The sequence below is a fragment of the Dysidea avara genome, chromosome 4, assembly GCF_963678975.1.
Source record: "Dysidea avara chromosome 4, odDysAvar1.4, whole genome shotgun sequence".
In the NCBI taxonomy this organism is placed as follows: domain Eukaryota; kingdom Metazoa; phylum Porifera; class Demospongiae; order Dictyoceratida; family Dysideidae; genus Dysidea; species Dysidea avara.
The window spans coordinates 45,271,005-45,283,718 of record NC_089275.1 but is presented as its reverse complement, the minus strand read 5'-3'; the positions used below and the strand labels follow the sequence as shown (position 1 = coordinate 45,283,718).

Genomic DNA, 12,714 nt, shown 5'->3' with positions numbered 1-12,714 from the left:
TGTGTCTGTTCGTAGCACTACCCAGCCTTCCCACATTTCTTCTTCTTGTGCTGGGGTAGCTGCTGCAGCTGGTGAGTTAGCCAAGGACCAGAGACATCAAGATGCTGTAGAGGAGGCAGGTTTGTTCCACTTGTTGTAGAAACTTTTGGTTTTTCCATTTGCACTTCAAACCCTTCATACCATCGCTGAACGCACCACAGCCAGAAGTGGTGCATCAACCAAACAGGCTTGTAAACATTTGTTACAACAACTTTCAGTTTCTTTATGGACAAACAATGGCCGTATGGTTTTACAGTCCTGGGCTTTGTAGTGTGAGGACTCTGATTTTCCTTTCCCCAACACTGCTTGAAGTATCTTAGTTTACTACAGTGGTATATCCCCAGTATATGGAACAGTTAATTGTTTGTTAATTTAGTAGTTTTTCAGTAAACCCGCATTCACTGATGTTTTACTGAGAGTTTAAAACTTAGTAAAATAATTATGTTCCATATACTTAAGTTTACTGACACTTTACTATCAGTAAGGCATCTTAACAAATTAGTAAACTAAGAACCTTCAAGCAGTGCAACCCCTGTTGTAATTGTGTTTGTTGTTTAGTTGTAGAGTAGTTTGTATTGTAGCTGTATTTTTTTTCTCCCCATTATATTACTTTGTGTTGAAAAAAAAATTTCCACTCAAGTACTCACATGAATCACTCGCTGATCTTGCCGTCCGGCACTAAGTGGCTAAGTGTGTGTTTATGGTTGTGTCACATTCACACAAAGTGTGCTTTATTGCCATACAAAAGAAATAAAGCACACTTTCATGGAAATATAGCACACTTTTCCTCTTTGAACTTTGATGGTATCATACATTTAATTAACATAATCATCATTGTATTGCACAAAAACAACCAAGCTGTGAACTTAAAAAGCCTGGGTGAAAAAAGTTGTAAAACCAACAAATGACTGCAATGATGTTAATACTAAAAAAATTTAACAAGGCACACAGCCATTATGAAAATATATTAGCATTAACAATATTGCAGCGGCCGCCACCCTTGATTTTACAACTCTTTTCACCCAGGCATTTTAGGCCTCACCTTTTTCTCATAACTTGAGTCAACCGGTCTGGGTGGACCGGTTGTAGCATGACAGGACACAATGAAAGGCCAAAAGCCTTATTAATTTACGATTGTTGATTTGTAAATTTCATAATACTAACACTAGTAGCAGTTGACATGGGGATGAACCTTCATTAAGGACCATTTGTAATGGTGGATGATGGCTGAAGAAAGTATCCTTGCTAGGTTCTGTAAGTTTTGTGTATAGCTGTTCAATTAATTGGAGTTCTTGAAAAATTGATAGCCTTGTTCAGGGCCAGAGGCCAGCAATTTTGAGTAGTCCAGCCATGCATGGACTACAATGGAGGTCATAGTCATGCACACTACTCAGTTTTTATTGATCTAATATTTTGCTTTCATGTAATACTCAACTGCATGTGCTAAGCACACAGCATACCAAGCTATAGGGGGTATGGGGCATGGTCCCCCAGAGAATTTTTTGAAAATAGACACACAGGAGGCTATTTTACAAGCAAGGTTTCTTTGTTAACATTAATGGTAATCAGTTTGTGCTACAGTACCAATTAATTTTATTTTTATATCTAGTTAGTAGCTAATTCTTCATGATACAAAAAAAAGGTCAGAATGAAAGTTTAGTTCTTTGAGATATGGGATTGTAAGTGCTAATGCATGACATACATGATCAATTTACCCAAAATAGCATTTACCACCATTGATTAATAGATAAAGCTACAGTATGTAGAAACCAACAATTATGATGTCAGCAGCAATAGTACAAAATAAATTACAATATGTGAACACAATATATTAATTACAGGTAGCTATGCATTAAACAGTGTGCCTTATCCTCCTCAAGATATAGGGAAATGGCTTGTTGTGTAATCTGACATCAGTAATCCCATTGGTTGATTACTCAATTTTACATATTGATCCATCTCTCTTCTAAATGAAGTAGGATCAACATCATGCATATGATGAGGTTGAGTGGGTCCATCTTCTGTCAATAATGGAAACTGCTCCATTGTAAGAGTGACTGCTTTTAAAAACTTAACTCCACTATTACGTAACTTAACGAAGTATATGAACTCTGCACTTCCAGGAACTCTATGTATTTTTCTGCTGTTTTGCATTGTTTGACAAAGTGTGGAATTATTTATTGGTACATTTATATATTCATATGGCGTGAAACCAGCATTGTCAATAGCTGTCTCATCTGCACCATGTTGTATCAAATATTCAGCGATGTGAATCTGTTTAGTAAAGTAAGCTACTTGTAGTGGACCCTTACCATCATCATCCATCACATTCACTCTTGCTCCGCACTCTTCTATGAGAAAGCGAACCACATCAAAACAGCCTGTAAGAACAGCATAATAAAGGAGAGTATAACCCATTGATACTGTAGCAGTAATAGATTTTTTGATAACACAAAGTTTTATAAAATTAATTGAAAATGATTCTGGGGCTATTTCAAGAACATTGAAGACAGGTGTGTTACCATCATCATCAGCCACACAAGGGTCTACAGAGTATTCTTTAATTAATAGTTCTGCAACATTCATCATTTGAAAGAGAATAGCTATATACATAAGATTCATTGATGATCCATCTTCAGAATACACCCTTCCTGCGGTGGATATGTTGCAAGGTTTTAACAGACTCTGGATATCAGAAATGTTGCCATTGAACACAGCTGAAAAGAGAGCTTCACATGCATCAACTGGATACCTTATTACATTGCTACTCAAAGAGGATACTTGTGTTTTACCAGCATCTCCCTGTAAATGCCATGGCTTTAGTAATTGGCATGCTATGTGGACATGAGAGTCATCTCTTAGTCTCACATGATCATCCTCCACTACCCACCCACTCATCTTCATCAAATCCTCACAAGCAGGATACCTCCACACTTTACTGCTAAATGTCTTGTTAGTCAGTTTGATTTGACGATATTTGTCATCATTTGGGTGTTGAATAATATTGTCAAAGATTTTTGCGAGTGTTGAAAAGGTAGCTTCGAGATTTTCAAGAGGCACCGATGTAACAATTGTCCTATATTGTGTTATTAACAACTTCTTTAATGCACCATTATTCTTGTCTTGGTTGGATTCCTGCAAGATTCATATATAAACACTATGAGGCTCTCTATAATAAGCTATTGAATGCACTGTGCATTTTATGTCATTGTATCAAAATTAATTTCATCATGTGCAATAAATAACTTTTACTCTTTGGTCGACACAAACTACTGCATATATTCAGCTTGGGGTCTATTAACAGTAAACTTCCTCTGATTTCGGATTTGGGATGTATATAAATGCAATACACCTTGTAGCCATGGCTTATATGACAAATACTATGACACATAATTGACAAAAGTTACACGAAGTACTAATAGACCGTACACGAGCAAACTATATAACATATCACTGAATATTACACAATAGTTAGGTACTCTAGCATCAAGTCTAATAGTGTTGAATATTGTAGGCAATCCACAGTTGATTATGCTTGCCCACAATTACAATCAAATTGTGGCAATTGATAATCCATATTTCCATGATAACCCCAGGACTCCTCTGTTCATATCAACAAATGTAGTACAGTGGGACTTCCCTTATCCAAACACCTGTGAGCCAGTTCAATCACAGATGTGTTCAAATAAGTGAATTTGTCCAGATAAGTAAACTGTATAATATTCTAGTGCTCTGTTCAAATACTCTAATAGAACATACAGTAGTTGGCTCTCTAATAGAACAGTCATCCATGCTTTTCAAATAATCAAGAGTTCAGATTATCAAAGTCCTGATAACATTAAGTCTGGTACCATTCTCTATTTTGATGTGGTATGTGCATGTGACTAAAACAGTAAGCAAACGAGTACAAGAATTTGAATAAGAATCATAGAAAATTGTGTCTGCAGATAGACTAGTATCTCTAAACTCGTATGACTGAATTAGGGAATGCATATTCACTAGTATATCTGCAGGTGTAGGCAACCTTCCTTGTTACACCAATTTTTTCTCTATGATCCCTGACTGAACTTAAAATTCCTAATATTTTTCTTGTACTTGTATATACAGGGTATATAATTATGTACTCGCCTGTGGTTTGAGGCATGTGACATAGTGTGTGCGATGCTTTTAAATTTCGCAGGCAAATAGTCTGCAGTGTGTGTGAGTACAACCAATCACCCATGTGATAGCCTACACTGTGCTGGGTGACTACAGTAATTATCCTAGCAAGTACAAATACAATCACTGGGTTCGTTTTATAGACATAACTGAAGACATTGATGATGGTTGCTTGTGGTTACCGTAATTTGCTTTTTGTAAAATATTTTCGTATGTAAAACTTGTACAAAAATTTCAAGATCGAACTACTCTAATAGAGCATTCATTCACATAAATCATATGAAAATATTTTTACACGAAAATTTTTATCATGAAAATTTTTTTGCACGAAACTAAAGGAAATTACGGTAGCAGCAGATTACATTGTTGTGAGTGAATCAGTGTATTAATGCCTAAAAATTTCCCATTACACAGCATTACAAATGAAAAAACAGTTTGAGAAATGCCTCTGAAATCAATCTAGCTACTATGGAAAATATAAGAATACTGTCACAAACCTAGGGAAGCCATTGCACCCTATTGTGAATCATTGTCTTCTACTGTCAGCAAGAAAATGGGACACAAAGAAGGACACAGGTAAGTCTATAAAGCATGTATTGTACATACTGTGGCATGAAAAAGGCACCTATTAGGCTGAAGCAACATTGGACCATTAAAAGCTTGTATATATATACCACTTTAGCATGGGTGTTCAAAGGCACCGCTCGGGGTTTAACCCACTGTTGCCTGGGAAATATCACGAGAAAGCAGTTTGCCAATGACTTTGATACCCAGCCAGTTCAAAGAAACAATGTGCTTTGACTCGTTATATTGAGCAGCTTAGAGCTTTGTATTGTGGGACTGATTTTTGTAGTGGTTGCTAAGCCGAGTATATTTTTGCTAAGATAGACTAGTTGGTTGTTATTAAAGGATAATGAAGGCGCAAAATAATTGTTTGGGTGATCGTGGATGCGTATTTCTACCCACCACGTATTTTGAACAGTCCACAGAACAGCAAAGCTTCTAATAACTACGTTGAAATAGGTTAGTACCTTACAGTCCTAAGTACTTAACTTAATATAATAACTTACTTACTGTCCCAATAGCGAAGTTAGTTGGCTTAACTTAGTACAAAAATGATAACAATATAAACTCCATCCCACAATAGTAACGTATTAATGATGTTTTAACATATGGATAATGTTCTGATGGCTATTAGCCCACGCTGTTAAAACCACAATTGATCTTCAGATGCTTCTGTAAGAAACAAATGGGATGAGCTCTCGGTAGCTCTTTCACCTATTAAATGAGTGCACCCCAAGTGATATATATCACTTATACCACGGCTGCTTGGTATTTGCTGATATTATACACCTCCAGCCCTCGGACTTTGGGTGTATATATCAGCAAATCCTCGCAGCCGTGGTATATATAACTATTAAATGTAATAGTTATACCACAGGCAGGAGTGCATATATATCAGGCAAAGCACGAGTGCCCGTGGTATAACTAATATGTGCCACGTGGGTTAATCACCTACACGTGTGAGAAACTGCTGGCATGCTTCACGAGTGCATTTATGTTGGGCTTTGTGAATTTCATTAGTGGACACTGGAAGCAACGTAAGAATAACGACAAGGCATTGCTGTACTAAGAGTTCAAACGTACGCGCAACGACATGAGCATATGAAAAGTTCAATTGTGGGTTATACAGTAAGCAAGGAGACACAGGACATCGAAATGTGACTTGATAATGATGGTTTAACACTGTTACAAGTGCTCCCAGATATTCACTATAATAATCATGAGTAAATTATAGCCATTACAGTTGTGCATGAATACCACTTCACCACCAAAGGCTCAATCTATTTAGTGCGCGGTGTGTAACATCAAGACACAGAACATCGAAGCACCACTTGATAATGATGGTTTAACACTGTTTTAAGTGCTTCCAGGTATTTACTATATATAATAATCATGAATAAATTGTATCCATGAATAAAATTACAGTCATGCATGAATACCACGTCACCTCTAATGGCTCAATTTACTTAGCGCATTACATAACATTGAGACAGGTGTCAAGAACTTTTCAAAACAGCTCACCTGTATAAGAAACAGCTCCATTTCAGTCACAGGAACTAATCAACACACTTTGAGAAACAACAAAAAACCTAATCCCACAATCGATCTTAAGATGTATGACTATATAATGGCACAAAGAGATAGCAAAGAACATCAAAGAAATCTGAGGATTTCTTGGAATGGGTTAATGTGATATGCACACATCTAACTGTGCAATATCTTGAGTTAACGAGATATACACACTGGCTTAAGGAGATATACGCACTGGTACAGTGTGCATATCTCGTTTAGGCAATGCGTATACAGTATTTTGCAAGTCGGTTGACAGTCCAAAAAATAAGCTTGCATTACGTAAGCTTTAGCCAATGAAATCAATTTTTACACGTGCAAGTTTAAACACTGCGCGCGTAAATCGTGTACAGTAAGAAGTTGGCCCGGATAGATATGCCAAAAGCATATTCCACTGACTTTAGGTGGAGGATAGTTTGGCTCAACGTTATTTTAAATTTTACCACAAGCCAGGTTGCCAGAATCTTCCAGATCAGTGAGAGGTCGGTGTACAGATTTGCTGAACGCTTTCGCGTAACTGGTGATGTACGGCCTATGGAGAAAAGAAATGGTCCAGAGTTTGTATTATGTGAATTTGAAGAGCTGTACCTTATAAGTCTCGTTTCCTCTAAGCATGGAATTTATCTTAAAGAAATACAGCAAATGCTAGCTGATTATACTGGTCGCATTGTTCACGTCTCCACTATCTGCAGGGCATTGCATCGCCTTGGTTTCAGTAGGCAGCGGATAAAATCACTTCATCCTTACGTTCTGATGATTTAAGAGCAGAGTTCATTGCTGAAATGTCTGCTTTTGATCCATCCTTCATGCTATGGATAGATGAAAGCGGATTTGACAAGAGGAACCACCTTAGAAAATATGGATATGGAGTTCGTGGACAACCCCCTAGAAACTACACCCTCACACTACGTGGAAAACGCTACACTTCCATAGCTGTACTTACTACAAATGGAGTAGAGGATGTATACATTACAGAAAGTTCAGTAGATGGTGATGTGTTCTTGGACTTTGTTCGTCGGTGTATGCTCCCACTACTCATGCCGTTCAATGGTACAAACCCCAATTCAATTGTAGTAATGGACAACGCTTCTATACACCACATCGATCCAGTGTTTGAACTTCTCACAGCTGTTGGAGCCCTTGTAAAATTTTTGCCAGCGTATTCTCCAGATCTGAACCCTATAGAAGAGGTGTTTGCTGAAGTTAAACATTATCTGGAAGCAAATGACACCTCTGCTGTATCACCCAAAGCTGCTATACTATCAGCATACCACTCAGTTAGTGTTGATAACTGTCTAAGCTACATTGAACATGCAGGTTACATTGTCTAATTAACGTACAGGGTTTTAATCACATCTTTTATTTTAAACCAATAATACACTGTAGTTGGCATCATGTTACTCTGGTAAAAGTCGCTTCAGGTGATCCAAGATTGGAGCCTTCTGCTCTTGAAATTCAGTTTCAGAAATAGCTCCACTTTCATATAGAGAGTGAAGATCCTTTAACTGTACCAAGTAGCTGCTCCTCAGACCTGCCAGTTTGGCTGGTGAAATCCCTGTAAGCGTATTTGTGTCGCTTCCAGCACTCATAGTCCCAGCACTAACAGTAGTAGTAGTAGGTGTAGTAGCATTAGAAGTAAACACCTGTGCCATACTGTATGTGTAACTGCAGATGTTAGAGCTTCTATCGGCTTTGATTTGCGTACTCTGTTACCAGTAAAAGCAGGAATATTGGGTGGATCAGTCGTCGATCTAAAAGAAAGTAAATCAAACACTATGAACTTTACACACTAAAGTATACAAACAATTAAACTTGTGAAAGATTAACAGAATAGTTAACACACAAAACTCAATTCCTTGTTCCAGCAACAACAAACTGTCCTCCAAACAGAATCAGGCTTAAGTATATAGCTCTTCTAACCATAGAGTGTTTTCCACAGGTTACTTTTGAAAGCATCACTTTTATGCAGGGCTGATAATAGTTTTTTTATTGTTCAAGTACCATCTAGAATTAACGCTTGAGTACTGAACTGCTTGTAGTAATATACCCATTTGACAAGCTTTACACACTGCATGAAAGCGCTAATGTTAGTATCTCGACAAAGAAATTATGGCAATCAAACTCTATAGTCTTTATTGTGTCACTCCTTGATGACAAATGCATCATGTGAATGATGTGATCTCTTAGCAAGTACTTGAGTACAGTAGATTGGAAGTCGGTTGTCAGTCGTACAGCAATTCTGAACAGGACTCACGTAAAAACCAACCAATGATAGGCGGCAAGCCTATTTCAAATTTCTTACGAAGTATCCGAATGGTGTGATATCACCAGCAAAGAAATTTATGATTGACAACCGTCTTGCAATCTACTGTATTTGCAGTGTTCATTTCGACCTTACTATTATGGAGTCAAACCATAGGCTTAGACATATAATACAGAATCATTGACACAGTTTCTGCTTGATCATAACTAATGATGTGTAGAATGTAATTTAACTATCCATGTTGCTCAAAAGCCATATCAAGCTTTAGATAATTTGCTCTACGATGTTGAACTCTGTTACGAGAACCACTTTATACAGGGATGTGCCCACAGTGGTCGGCACCAACCACCACTCAAATAAATTAGCCACCACTACTCCTTACAGATTCACCTCTGACTTTGCAAGTTTTGGCCCCACACACTTTATCCTAAATCTTCTCCCCTTTTTGTAGCCACCACTATTCAAAACCTGGGCACATCCTTGTTTATAGTACCTGTGGTACTATCTAGGGTTAACATATACTATGTTGTGGCTTAAATAATTGACCACATGTTGTATAGCAATGTACACATTAGGAATGACAACAGTAAACAGCTTTAGAAATGAACAATGCATATTTGTGGCTAATTTATGTAGAGGCCACACCATGGCATACTTTTGCTGTCCCACAATACTTTTAAGGCAGGAAATTCCTGTAAATGAGACATTCACTGTTCCCTCAAAGATTGGTATTGTGGGAACCTCAATGTAAATACCATCAACTTAAACGTCAATGTATAACCACCAACTGTACCTGTGTGTGCCAACGTCTACCACTTCTGCCCATAGACGGTATTGTATCATATTGTACTCATCACCATGTTTCTGCTTTAGGGTATGAATAAGCCCCTCTAGTCGATTAGACTTTTCCTCTAAAGCAGAAAGTTTCTTCTTAGTTCCTTTCCGTTTCTTTTTAGCAGGCAGCGGTTCATCCTCACTTTCACTTGAGGTTTCAGGAAAATCGCCTTGGCACCACAGGGTTACCTGATTTCCCTTTCTTACATACTCCCAGATGTCAGCAATATCGGCATCTGTTCTTATGGTTATTTTTGTTGAGCCCTTGAAGTAGCCTATTGGTAGCTGGCAAGTCTCAGGAACTATTGACCCAAACTGACTTTGCAGCTCTTTGATTAGCTCACGTCGTGTCAACTGTTTGCTCTCATCAATGTTTCTTAAAACATAAACTGGACAATCCTTTAACTTTCCCTTATTTAGAACTTTAACATTAATATTGATCACCTTCTTCTTGGTTGCATATTCGATTCTTTCTGTTGTCTCTGTCACGCCAGGTTGAGGATTAAGTAGGGCTACAGGTCTCAGAGAAACTGGGGTGGGAGATGGGACCTTGTTCTGCTGTATCCCAGCAAGCCACTGTATAAGTGCACCAGTTACACTGGGGTTCACAGTCGCCGTCCGTCGCTCAAGTGATCCAACATCAGAACTGGTACTCTTGTTACTGGTTAGCACCGACTCCATGTTGGCTAAGGGTAGTGAAGTAGATACGGCAGTAGACTTCGTACCAACAGCAACATTGTAAACTGTTACAGGAGCATTGTGTCCTGAAAGTACATTTGAAACTGGGGTCACACTTCTTGAGGAAGAACTGTCCATGTTTACTGCTCGGTTTACCGCGCGCGTGTACTCAGGGTACCCTGTACTCACGTGATGATTTCGGTCGCGTGCACCGTGGTGTTTTTTTAATCTGACAACCGTCTTGCAAAATACTGTATATATCTTGTTAACTTTCAGAACCAGTGTAATAATTATGTGACATATGTATATGTAATAGGATGGATGGCTGTGGTATTCGGGATTAATAGTGCGAGCATTGTAAACAGGAAGGAGTAAAATAGTGCGAGGCGAAGCCGAGCACTATTTCCTTCCTGTTTACAATGTGAGAACTATTAATCCCGAATACCACAGCCATCCATCCTATTGCAAATTAATCAGACAACCATAGAAACTGTTGCTAGGCAACAGCAATTGAATAATAACCGTTGCAAAAGGCCAATCACACTTAGCAAACATTGCCTAGCAACCATTTCTATGGTCTCAAAATGACTTTTACCTTAGCAATGGTTACCTAGCAACCGTTGCTGAATAACCATATTGTGTTATACCTGGGGCATCTATCACTATGGTAACAATAGTTGTCAAGTCGGACATTTACTTCTAATATAAACACACCACACTATATTAGCCAATCACATTAGTATCATAGATTTTTGTCAAGGGACCTTGACAAAGAAGTGTAATACTAATTCTATTGGCTAATCATTTGACATATTTCAAAATAATACATCAAGGTGTTATTGAGAGTATTATACTGTAACACATTCAGTTGTTGGATTAATATATATATATATATATATGTACCACCTTCACACCTCAGATCAAAGGAAAGCCAGTGCATAAATATCACATATTGCACTGACTCAAAATGTTAACGAGATACGCACTGCTACCAGTGCATATTATATAGTTATACAACGGCCACGAGTGCTCTGCCTGATATAAACGCACGAGCCTGAGGGCCGTTAGGCCCGAAGGCAAGTGCGTTTATACAGGCAGAGCACGAGTGCACGTTGTATAACTGTTATGTACCACTCACCTAATAGGTGGGGAGAGTCTCACAAGACAGCTGTAACACTTATAAAGGCCAGGTTTCTAACATCGATTGTGGGTAACCAAGCCGGACGTTGCGATGACGTTCCCCCTGCAGTACTGCAGCCACCTGAGATATTGAAAGCTAGTACGCTATGGGTTATATCACTAACCTGCATTCGCTGTTCGACTCTCATTATGTAGTGCTCAACATGCCAGCGTGATCACTCAATCGCCATATAGACTAAGTGCCAGACTAATCGCCATAGTGATTCCCTCGAGCGAAAAAAAGTAGCTAAATAGACGTTTTAAGTAAACAAAACCCAACTACTAAACGATACTAGTCTAATTCTTACTATTCATACTGGCTAAACTCGAATCTGGTGGCATGACAAAACTGGTTACCACAATCGAACGTAAAGGTTAGTATTATTTAGAATATATTTGTTTTATTGAGTCATTGTCGAAGTGGACTACAGTTTAATCTGGGCTAAGATGGCACCAGACTAGTAAGGTGTATAAGTACGTTATATATATGTAGACTAGAGTTGTGGCCACCCGTGTTGGCTTTTTCGATCGCCATTGGCTGCTTGTAAACATTATACGTATTGGTGACGTTATGGCCCACAATAGACCTTTACATGTCAGGCTATAAAAGAATTCGAGTGATCTGTGAAGTGTCCTTCCACCTATTAGGTGAGGTGTCGTAGTGGTCTTCGCCACCGGCACTTGTGCTATGCCTGCATAAAACCGCAGCCAGTGCAGAGATTTCTTTGATGTTATACTGTTATCTTCTTCTCTTATATAGGGAATCAAGCAAGCTGTGATTGTGGGATTGAATTCTGCCAAACAACCTGTGATTGTGGGATTCAATTTTAATACATCAACAGTAGTTTGTTTTTTACTTTTGTAAATGTAGCAATTAAAGTAACATAATTAACACTAGTCTCTTAAAATTGCTATATTAGCAAAAATAAATCAAACTACTGTTTGATGTATTAAAATTGAATCCCACAATCACAGTTTGTTTGGCAAAATTCAATCCCACAATCACAGCTCACTTGATTCCCTATATAAGAGAAGGGTATAGCACCTGAAGATTTTGCCAATTAGGTGGGTCTACATGCTAAAGTAGAACATATTAGTTATACCACGGACACTTGTGCTTTGCCTGTATATATGTACTCGCACTCGGACCTGCGGCCTTCGTGCTTGTGCGTATATATCAGGCAAAGCACTCGTGCCCGTGATATAACTATTACATATATGCACTGGCTTTCCTTTGATCTGAGGTGTGAAAGTGGTACACATATATATATATAAAGAACTTTGCATGGGAGTATCAAAGCAAAAAAAGTGTTCTATATTTGCCATAAAAGCCCAAGTGTTCTATATTGGGCAGTTATAGAACACTTTAATAGACCACAGTTCTATATCAGGTAGTTATAGAACTGCCAGGTCTATTTTGTAGGTTGATA

At 38.2% G+C, this 12,714-nt stretch overlaps 1 protein-coding gene across 1 annotated transcript; it reads left to right on the top strand.

Moving 5' to 3' along the window:
* Window positions 1-7,112: 7,112 nt before the first annotated feature.
* On the top strand, window positions 7,113-7,661 carry LOC136253898 (uncharacterized). The gene has a single exon (XM_066046557.1). The coding sequence runs from the start codon at window positions 7,113-7,115 to the stop codon at window positions 7,659-7,661; it is 549 nt and encodes a 182-aa protein (XP_065902629.1).
* Window positions 7,662-12,714: the final 5,053 nt, after the last annotated feature.

Excerpts from the sequence above, each read along its gene's own strand:
- LOC136253898 (XM_066046557.1), top strand. The coding sequence starts at position 7,113 with ATGTCTGCTTTTGATCCATCCTTCATGCTATGGATAGATGAAAGCGGA.